This window comes from Petaurus breviceps, unplaced genomic scaffold, assembly GCF_028583685.1.
Source record: "Petaurus breviceps papuanus isolate PSGF00001 unplaced genomic scaffold, PetGlider_PUasm1.0 90603, whole genome shotgun sequence".
Taxonomy (NCBI): domain Eukaryota; kingdom Metazoa; phylum Chordata; class Mammalia; order Diprotodontia; family Petauridae; genus Petaurus; species Petaurus breviceps.
In genome coordinates, this window is record NW_027187284.1 from 6,822,883 (window position 1) to 6,834,519 (window position 11,637).

An 11,637-nucleotide genomic window follows, 5' to 3' on the forward strand; every position below is an offset into this window, starting at 1 on the left:
ACTTCTATGAACTTGTGCTTGTAAGGCATAGTGTATCATGGGAACAGTATCTTTCTCATGGAGGATCATTTTGACTTAGAAGACAACTGGAAATGGCCTTAAGATTTAACTAGTCCAGGACTCTTAAGGTTCAAATCACAGATAAGGGCTTCCTGACAGATGAACTGCAAAAAAACCCATTGCAAAGTAGTCAGGATCTCCTTCCTCAGAACTGGAGCATAATTTTTGACTGATATACTAATATGGCCTACACAGAGGCAAAGAAACTGAACTGAGCTAAATCAATGCTGCATATTAAATGAATAATATCTTTTCAGGGCAGCTACGTGGCACAGTGAGTAGACCACTGGCCCTGGAGTCAAGAGGATCTGAGTTCAAATGCGGCCTCGGACACTTAACACATAGTAGCCATGTGACCTTGGGCAAATCACTTAACCCCAATTGCCCTGCCTTCCCCCCTCCAAAAAAAGCCAAAAAAATTTTTTTTCATGTTGTAGAAACAAGGTATTATTTTTTTTTTAATTCACTGTTACATGGATTATAAGAGCCCCATTTCTTTCCATTCCCAAACTTAAACCACTGGACCAGCCTAAAGAATGCTGAAATCACATTAAAACTCCTGTTGATGTATTTGGTTTGGTGGATTGGGAACAGATGAAATAATAAAGCTCTCACTCCTGATGGCTATATCCTGCCTAAGGGATTCCATGATCCTCTGGGTCTAAGCTAGGAAGAGTTCATCTAGTAGAATGGAATTTCCTCTGTGGCAGTCTGAAATGTTGTTAATGATTTATAGCTGCTCAACATATTCGGTTAGGTGGTAAGAATATTTGTAAGACAGCAGGGAATTTATCTAAGCAAAATGAACTAGGAATGTAGGGAGAAGAAAGAGAAAGGAGTTCAATGGAAATTCTATGCCTATGTTTGTCAATTGATTAATTGAACTGTAGGAGGTTCTTAAAGAATAATAATTTTGTTACTTTCAAGGGCTTCATATTCTGAAGTCCCAAGATGATATTTAGAGGTAAAGTGAATTAAATCAGTTGATAATTACAATGCTTAGTAAGTCCAGATCCCATAATAGTGTACAGTATCATTAAATATTAACATCATGAGTTATGCTCTTCCATTTTAACTTTTTGCCTCTTTAAAATTATGTCTAGGATCAATCCTAAGCAGTTGAGAAATTTTCATATTAGGAATGTTAGTTTATTGTTATTAACTTACCTTATAGATCTTTCATTTTCATACTGTTTCCCCTCCTTGCAGTACTACTTTTAAGACTCTCATGCTTTCCTGGTCTCTTTTATGAAAGAGAAAAATGATCTGATTAATTCATACCGTCATGGTAATAACTTCATTTGATACTCTCAGAAAAGATGGTTTTAAGGAGAGGGAAGTATTTAAACATGAGTAATGAACTGTGGATTTCAGGCACTGGGGCACCTAGGAGGGAGAGAGATTGCCAAGGAACAGGAGGCTTTGCTGGCCCTTCTCAAATCAGGCTTCCCAGGAAGCTACCAATTTTGCCTATGTACATCAAGGGTCATCAAATTCAACAAAATCATCCTCATTTTGTAGATGAGAAAACTGAGGTCCAAAAGTATTTTGCCCAAGTCTCACACAAGTACTTACTATTGAAGGTAGAATGATCCTTTCCCAGAGCCTTTCATGCAGTTCAGGAGGGAAAAGAAAAGTCGAATATTGACTCTGCAGCAGAAAACTTTCAGTGTGTCTACTCTCAGCATGAAAGAATCAATTCTGAAAAATCCATCCCATTTGCTAGCTACGTCCTGAGCTGATACAGTTGTGATGAGACCTACTTTTTGGAATGTTAGGGCAAAATACCCAGCTGTGATTTTTTAAAATTATGTACCTGAGTCGTCCTGGTCTTGATTCATGTTCCCTGTGATATTTTATTTCCTTTTCTTAGGTTGGAGGTAGAGAATACAAAATAGAAATAGCTGAAGTTATCTTGATCATTCTTGATAGACTTTCTTCTTCCCCTCACCCCCCCCCACTCTTCCTCTCCACTCTCTTTTTCTCTTTAGAATTTATTGATATATTTTGTTATATGACCTTCATTTCCACATAATACCCCTATTCCTTGCTCTGCCCCCCAGAAAGCCATTACTTGTAACAGAGAACTAAGCAAAATATTTTGATAGATTTGTAAGAAATATTTGATTTGGTTCTGGAAAGCCTCATATGAAACCTGATTAGCAGAATTTTGTTCCCCTAAAATAAGTGATTGTCAACCTCTCACGGCTTCGAATGAATTTAGTTTTATCATCAATATAATTTTAGCTTTATTTAAAACCTGAGAATTTTAATGAGTCTTTCCTTCTTTAAATAAATATTTTCCATAGTATATATAGCATATATTGTGTGTGTGTATATATATATATATATGTATATATATCAGAATGCTGTAAAATGTGGCGGAATTACTTATAGAAGTGTTTAATTGCATGCTCAAAAGTTGCACCAGTAGTATTTCAGCTAGTTATTTTCATTCTTTCAAAATGTTGCCCAGTCATGCTTTGAATGTCACCTTCGTGGACATGAACTTTCTCACAGTCTTTCATACTGATTTTTTTTAACCATATGGGCTACAATGGCTTGTAAATTCCTTGTATGAACTGCGCTTATTTGTTCATATAAATAAAATATAATTTGTTCTTTAAATTCAAATAAACTTTAATTTGATCTGCAATCTAGGGTAGAAGAGAGAGTCTAATTACTGAAAAAATTAGTCTGTCTCCACATACTTTTTTATTCAGGTAGATATATAAGGATAGCTAAAGCTCGGAGGTTTGGTTATCCTAATCAAAGATATTGTACTCTCCTGTGAAATGAGCCAATTGACCTTTTCTCCTGAGTATTCATTATAATTAAACTATATGAAGATTGAGTTTTCCAAGAAAATGGTAGGTAAATTCAGAACCATCTAATACATCAGAGCAATGTTCTTTAGAGCTTTATGTTTTAAGAAGAAACACTGAATTTTTTTTTGATGAGGCAATTGAGGTTAAGTGACTTGCCCAGGGTCACAGTCAAGTCATACATAAAAATTATCATTTTTCATCTTTTCCCTCATTTCTTCCAGGTACTCATGTAGTTCTTGCATCTGAGTCTCTTTTTTTTTTTTATCTCTTCAAGCTTTGAGTAACTGTAGAGTTATTTTCTTTTGGATTTACCATTTGGGCTTTTAAGGATCAATTGAGATAAAATATATAAAAGTCACATTAATGAGCACAAACCAGAAATCATTCCCATAAAGATTAAAGGAGAAGTGGAAAGAAAGAAATGGTGAGAACCAGTGCCTGGGTTCTGAGAGAGGTAGAGAAGAGGGGCACTGGAGTGCCACTGGAGTGATTCCACATGCCCAGAGTCATACAGTGTCAAGTGTCTGAGGCCACAGGGTAAATATTCCACCTCTTATACACTTGGATGGGTTGGTCAAAGTCCTGATCTCACTTTGCTGCATTTCTGCTTCTGTTTTACGTTTCCCTTAGTTATCTCTACTCAGATCACTGACAGGCTTCATCATCTCCTGTCACAGGTCAGTGAGTGGCTTTCTCTGATATCAGGGTGCACTGTGTGATCTTTTGTGCCCTTTGAAATTCCATGATCAGAATGCCAACTGGTCTCTTGCCTCTGGGGCTTCCCTATTCAGAGTACTGCCCACAGGTGCCTTGTTTGAGGTACTCCCATGGGTTTCCAGTCCACTTACCTACACTGCCAGAACCCTTCTACTACCTTTTGTGTAGTCCTAGATGGATGAAAGAGCTTACTAATGTTTCTTTTTGGACTTCTTGGTCATTACACCATCTGCTGTTCTTTCTAGGCATTAGCTAGAATAAAAGTGATCTCCTTTGTAATCTGTCATGCTTCTATCCTAATCAAAAGGCACTTCATGATTACTAAAAAGAGACTCAGATCTACATGAGTACCTGGGAGAAATGAAGGAAGAGATGAAAAATGAAATTTTTCATGAAATTAAAGCTCTGGAGGAAAAAAAAAACTGCAAGGAGAATAAATAGCTTAGAACAGAAGGGCCATCCGTGTTTTGTCTTTTCTCATGCGTACTTTTGAATGGAATGATCAGACCCTGTTAGGTCCTTTCTCTTATTTATGATGCTCCTACCTCTGGCTTATACCTCCTTTGGTTTGTCTGTTCTTCAAAAGTACTAGCAGACTTCAGGCCCCTCCATCAGAACACTAGTTACCTTGTACCCAGAGCTTTCCTGGTCAAAGTTCTGAGGACTTCGGTGTTTCCTGGAATGTCCCTGATTTGAGCATTAGCAGATTTGTGCTGGCTTCCCTGCACATTCCTCCTCTTTCATACCCACAGACCTTTGGGTGTGTTTTTATTCAGTTCTGGCTTAGATAGAGAAGTTTACTATTTGTTTGGGTTTTTTCTTTTTGGATTTCTTTTTCATTATTCAGTCTGTATTTTTTTCCTGGACTATATTTGGGAGATTTGGATGCTTCTAAAGCTTTTCATGTTATCACTTTAGCAACCAGAATATTTTCTTAAAATTTAATTTGTTGCAACTGGTGGTGCTAGCCTGTAGAACTCTGACTTCCCAATCAGTACCAGGAATAAGCGGGAGTAACATGAATTATATAAATTTACATATTAATAGTAGCAATTTACATTTATATAGTGTGTTCCAGTCAAAGAACACTTTATATTTATTTTGATATTCCCAGAAACCAGGGCTGCTAGGTGGGGCAGTAGATAGAGTGTTGCACCTGAAGTCAAGAAGACTGGAGTTCAAATGTGGCCTCAGACACTTACTGGCTCTGTGACATTAGTCACTTAACCCTGTTTACCTCAGTTTCCTTATCTGTAAAATGAGCCAGAGGAAAAAAATGGCAAACCACTCCAGTATCTTTGCCAAGAAGGTCACAGAGTCTGAAACAATTGAACAATGAGGAATCCTTTGTGTTAGGTAGTGCAATTATTATAATTCCCATTTTACAGACAAGGAAGCAATTATTTGGATCTAAAGCTTCTGACTGTTTCATTGCTGATAGAATGCCACTCTGCAAGTACCTACTATGTGCCATGTGGTAAGTACTAGGTATTCAAAGAAAGGCGAAAGACAATGCCTTTTCTGAGGGAGCTCATGGTCTAACGGGGGAAACAACAATGCAGAACAACTATAGACAAACTAAATTCATACATGATAAATAGAGGATGATAAAGGAAAAGCATTAGCATTAAGAGATATAAGGAAGGGCTATTCCATGGATGATGGAATTTCAACTGGGACTACTAGGAAGGCAGGAGGCAGAAATGGAAGAGAGTGTTCTAGGCATCGGGAGAATAGGTGAGTGTTTGGTGTGAGCAACTGAAAGGAGATTGGTTCTCTTTCATACTGCAAAGTTGATTCTTAAATTATGACAACAGACAAGAAGACATTCTTTGGATAATTAAAAAACAGACAGTATCCAAAATGCCATTTGTATTTGGTTGTGGTTTGCATCAGATAATTTTGTCATACAACGAGTCTCACTAATATTAACTCCTATTCTGAGGGTAGAGGTGGATGAAGGGAAGAAATGGTGACCTGGAAATTTTCTAGGTGACTAGGGAAAAAAAAAACTTATATTTTACTCAGTGTTTAAAATTAGCCACATATAATTCCAATATCTCCAAGTAGAAAATGGAGAATGAACTACCTGAAAATTGAAATTAACATGAATTCTTTTTTTAAATTAAGTTTAATGTAATTCAGCATATATACTATCAGGAGGTTACATCATCACTTCTATGGTATATAATTTAATCTGTGACTGGCTCTGGAGTTAGAGGACCTGTATTCAAATCCTCCTTCTGATGCTTACTACTTGTGTGACCTCAGGCTAGTCATTAAAGCTCCCTGGACTTTAATTGGACTTTAATTTCCATATCTGTAAAATGGGGGAGTTGTAATAGAGAGCTACCAGGTTCCTCCTGATTATCTTGTAATTGTGCTATAATCCACACTGTGGGAGTTTCATGAATTTGCTGTGGCTGAAAAATTTCATCACCTGAAAGTCAACCCCATGATGATTAATAAGTCTCTCTGGATTTAGCTAGTTTGGTCCTTGGACAGCAGATTAGATTAGAGTATGTTGCTGAGAGCCCACTACACTTGCCTGAAATACTTAGCCATTCATACACTGTTCAAAAGATTATTCCTTGTTCTACTAAGCTTTATGTTTGTCATGCTTTTATGTTTATTATGTCTATTAAACTCTGTGGAAATTATGTTGATGTTATATGTGCTGGTTTTAGAGATACTTAAAATGGCCCAATGTTCTGGTCTGTTATGCAGTTTTTTTTTTTACTGTTGAAGAAAAAGAAAACCCAAATATCTGCTGTTAATTTCTGCACTGATCATTTCTGGTTTGTGTTTATAGAATACTAAATAATCTCAGTGTTCCATGCGTACAGCTAAATTTTGTTACAGAGTTTGTCACCATTTTTGGCAAAGCATGTAAAAATGTGAATTTACAATACTGATGACTCTTAGGAGTAATTACTTACTTTACAAAAAGTTTGTTTTTCCAAAGGAAAATTTATACACATCTTCAGGAACACCTTGTTTAAAAAAAAAAGGCAAGAGACAATGATATAAAATATTGCCTGTGGCTGATTTTGTAATTAAGAGAAGAAATGAATTATTAAACGATTAAATTTTTTCCATTAGTAATCATAAAATGAAAAGAGGTAGGTACCTTGTGCTGCCCTTTTGCTGCTTCTCATTTCCATATGAATCATCTGGTTGAGGCTGTGTATATTTCCTTATATGCTTCATCATCATCTACATATTTAAAATATTCATAATAGCAGCAGTAAATGTATTTCTGTTTCTTAGCATCAAAAAATACTAGAACTCAAAGGAACTTGGATAGCATCTGGTCCAACCCAGAATCCCCCAAATATTATGTCTACAGGTACCTTCGAGATCCCCTCCTTTTATAAAGTAAGAAACAGACTACAGAGATAAATGGCAGGGCTAAGGTTAGATGACTAGACAGCGATAGCACTGGGTACTCAAACCTAGGTCTTCTTACTCTAAACTCTGTCCAGTATTCTCTTCTCTTTACCAAATAGAAGTTGGGGAAACACCCTTCATTTACTCTTCCTTCTGTGACTTTCACTTTCTCCTTTAATTTTACACTGTTGATTCCAAATCTTCCTTGTTATTAAAGCCAAGTCTCCATAATAGAATCCATTACCTGTAGCTCCTGCAGTTACATAAGTACAATTAATTAACTTGGAGGGGAGGCGGAGCTAAATTTTAAACTTAAAATTTTTAAGGATGACACAAACAAATCAATAGTCCTGGCCACAGGGCTGTGCTTTGGGCCTGGGTTAGGACCAAATTAATCAGTAATTTTGAAGCAGAGACTTAATGATGTTATAGGAAAAAATAATGGATTGTTTTATCTGGAGTTCAGTTCTGTAAACATAGGTTTCTATTTTGTATGGATTCCTAATCACATAATTTATTTTTAAAAAATCCTCCAGCTAAATATAGTACAAACATGAAAATGTTAAAGAACCCAGATCTAGTCAGCAGAAAGATTACAAAGGAGTTTGGGCACATGGGGGAGAACATAGAGATTTAAGGGGCATCCAGAAAGATGTTTGCACGTCCCCACCAAAAAAAAAAAAAGAAAGAAAGAAAAAGTAGTGTGGGCCATTTTAATCCTCTAACTTGGGTTTAACTTTTTTTCATTGTGGTTATTGAATGTTCAGCTTTTCTATTTGTCCTCTTTTAAACATTTCAGTTTCTGATTTATTCTGTCTTACTGTTTTTAGAAGGAATTCTGGGACACCTACACAAAGGAACATCAGGGAGAAAGTAGCAGAGGAAGTAACTGGTATCCATTTTACCTTGCATTTCCATTAATCATTGGCCTTTTTGTTATTCTCCTCATCATATTCATAACCTGGAGATACTTCCTAAAAAAGAAAACTCGCAGACAAACCATGTACATGAGAAGGGGAGCTCTGGAAGCTAGTAGTGATGGCACCATGACAGACGGTCGAGGCCCTCTCCCATCCCACCTCAGCATTGCTCATTCTCCACAGGAAGAACTATTTGACAGCGGTGGGCTGTCCCCGGGATTTCTGGGTTACATAGGTGGGCGCTCAGATTCTGTCTCTACGCGTCTTTCTAACTGCGATCCACCGCCTACCTATGAGGAAGCCACTGGTCAGACAAACCTGAGAAGGAGTGAAACAGAACCTCATTTAGATCCACCCCCCCAGTATGATGACATCATGAACTCCAGCTCAGCCAATGCCATTGCTATGGTACCTGTTGTCACCACCATCAAGTAAAGCAAAAAAGAGTCTTCATTTCTCTGGTTCTTTTTAAACTACTAATGGGAGAATTTTGTAGCACTTTATCACTGCATAATCATGCATTTACATAATTTATTGGACCTTCAAAGCATACCACTTCCCCCTTCCCATATCATTTTCCTTCTTTGTTTTTGTTTTCTTTTCTTTCAGGTTTTATCAGTGCTCATTTTGGCTAGTGGGGAGATAGGAACACACAGCAGTGTTCATATGGGAGTGCATATAAATGCCAACATAGTATATATGCAACTGGCTTAAAAAAAATCCTTTTATCTTAGTCACCTAGGAAGGGAGACTCACCAGAAGCTGCACAGTGTAGCACTTAACTCTGTTTGCAGATAAGAAAGCCAGCAACATGATGTTGAATTTTGCAAGTAGGAAATTTTGCTGGACTAACTTTCCTCATTAACTTCCCATGTTCCTTAAAAGGAAAATGCATGTGGTAATCTGAATTTAGACTCTCCTGACAGAGATAGCAATAAATGATAAAGTGCTAACAACTTTTAACTAGTAAGATAATTTGTTATTAATATCATTTCAGGATTTGTGGTGTATTTGGTAAAGAACCAAACAGTGTTTATGTATTTCTAGATGACTTTGGTGATATTTATTCATTTCGTGCTTTCTTTTTCCTTTTGCCATGAGTTAATTTGGAAAGTGGATATAGAAATCTGTTACAGCACGATATATTGCTCAAATCTGATCTTAATTTCCTCTTTATTTTCCCATTGTCCATTAACCCCATCTCAAACTTTCATCCTCCCCCCACTCAGCTCTTCCCCATTCTCTTAAGAATATAATTAAGATTAAAAACTCTGAAAGAAAATTATTTTGTTACAGTGATAGGTTAGACTGAAGTCATTGCCTCGAGATTATAGGGATGCAATTTCCCATAAAGTTAGATATAAAAGAATTAAAGCACTGTGATTTTTATATTGGTTTTCTATTGATGGAGAAAGATTGTGTAGTGCCGGGGCAAATTGGAATCCAATTATAGCCTCATACAGATATTTGATTGTCACTGTTTTCTTTTTGTGTTATGTTTTTTTTTTTTTTGGTGGGGGGTTTACAGGTATAACTCCCCAAAAGTAGGGAGTTGATGTTATGTCCTCCCCATGGCCTGCCCCCCCTCCCCCCAGGCAGAATGTTTGAGAAAGGAATGCAAACCTTCTGTCTTGGCAGCTATTCTGGTCCCTGTAGTTAAGGGTGAGTTTTTATGTTGCACTGATAGGAAATTGATCCACCTTGTCCACATGAATGTTTTCATGCAGTCCCACTCCCATGTTCTCAAACACATCTCCACAAAACCCTAAAGGCCAGTCCCCACAGAGTGAAAGGGAATTGTTTCCTGGATTAAAGAAATGCATATTTGACATACACATAGACAAGAAAGATGATGGCTTTGAACCAAGTAGATTGTGTGTTAGTGAAAGGTTCCAGCAACAACAGTACATTGCCCGGGAACTGTGAATCATTAATTCATATTGCTTTCACACAGTCAAGAGGGTAAAACAAACTTCACTTGACCTTGCCACCACCAGTGTTCTTCATTCAGCCTTGGTCCCACACATCTTCTACCATTTATTACTATGCTGACATCTGGATTGCTTGCTCAGCAGTAACTGTTCAAAGGCCCAGGGGAAAATTTTATAAGTGACTTTAAATTCAGAAGTTACTAAGCAACTCAATTATGGACTACAGCCTTGACACTAAGGACATTGTTTTTTTGAGTATCATGGACATGGCTATAAATTTACAGTAGATAGAATTGCCTTCTCTTCAAAATGAGGGGGAGGGACAACATGGCCTCTGAGATCCCTTCCAGTTCTTGATCTGTATCTTGTGTATCCTTAGACTTACATTTTTTAGAGACTAACCATGAGGAATTTTTACTGCAAAAGGTTTTGGTTTTTTTTAATGTTCTACAGAAGTTGGCCAAAGCTCTTCTTAGATAATTAGTATAGTGCAGGGCTTGGGTTGGACCAGTAACTAGAAGGAATTGAAGGACATGAATCAAGTATACCATAACTAAATACAGGCCTGAATTACGTTTATTTCCATTTTTAAGCTCCTGGGCTTAATTTTTCTGCTGCTTTTTATGAATATCCAAACTACAGTACAGAATGGATTTTGGCCTTTTGAAATAAAGGACAAATCCTTAAATATATCAATCAGTGACTACAGCTGTTGATCAGAGAAAACCCTTCACATGACTGATAAAAGGCAACGAGCCAGAAATATCTGTGAAAGAGGCCAGAGGGGGAGAAAATACCACCTGTTTTGTTTAAAATTCATTTAGGATTTGGTATTTCCACCCTCATCCTGAAATGAAAATCCAGTTTTATAGACTCAATTTCTTAACATTTGCAGAAGACAAGGGGCTCATTCAATGTAGCAATATATTTTTTATGTTTATGCCTTTCCAATCTGATTGATACTACATTTGCCTTTCATGGTTTTTAATAAAGGTTTATTTTTGCAGAATATATTTACTACCTTTCTTAAACTAACTAAATTGAATCGTTTTTGCATTAAATAACCGAAGTAGAATTTGCAGCCTTAGCCCTGGATGTTTAACAAGCCTCCCACGTGCTATGACTGGTTTTGTAGACCTCTAAGACAACCAACCTTGCCTTCTTTGAATGTAACAATGATATAACATCATATGCAAACAATAAAGTGATTTCTGATCTTCTGATGACCCATGTGGATAGAGGCACCATTGTCGTTCATTCAGTTGTTGAATGATAACTTCAAGATTGGTTACCTAATTGATACCTGTGGAGGTCATTCTAACTTGGTTTTGTGTAAATAACATGTATTTGGTTACAAGATTTAATATTTGAAGACATTTGGTTTACATTAAATTATGGTATTTAAACATTTTGTTTATGTTCGTAATAGATGAGGTTTTTCTTTGTCTCTGTGATTTTTGGTATGCTAAATAAAGCTATTTTTAAAACCAAGAAATTCTTTATGCCAAGTATCAAAGCTATTACAACATTATAGTAGCCAATAAAAATGATACTGTATACATACAGTCTCCTTCCAATGTTTTGTTTTTTTTTTTCCCTAGGAATTTTGAATTTCAGCAGAATAAATCTCTAAATTTTCAATCTTGGGGTGTATCTCCAAAATGTTCCTCTTAATGAAACCTATAGAGAATAGTTGGTGCAATGTAACATTGACATATTCTAAGTGGGAGTTTAAAATATTGAGAGAGAAAAACACTTTTCTTTGGGAGCTGGTGTCACATGGTCCTGGAA

The 11,637-nt window shown here is 36.6% G+C and overlaps 1 protein-coding gene across 2 annotated transcripts in view; it reads left to right on the forward strand.

Annotated features, from left to right (window-relative positions):
• Nucleotides 1-11,407, forward strand: part of PRRG1 (proline rich and Gla domain 1) — a 142,868-nt gene extending 131,461 nt beyond the window's left edge. For both annotated transcript variants that reach the window (XM_069063840.1, XM_069063841.1), the window contains one exon: nucleotides 7,826-11,407. In XM_069063840.1, coding sequence (XP_068919941.1) covers nucleotides 7,826-8,350 — 525 coding nt within the window. In that variant the 3' untranslated portion in view covers nucleotides 8,351-11,407. The remainder of the gene's footprint in view (nucleotides 1-7,825) is intronic.
• The last annotated feature ends 230 nt before the right edge of the window (nucleotides 11,408-11,637 follow it).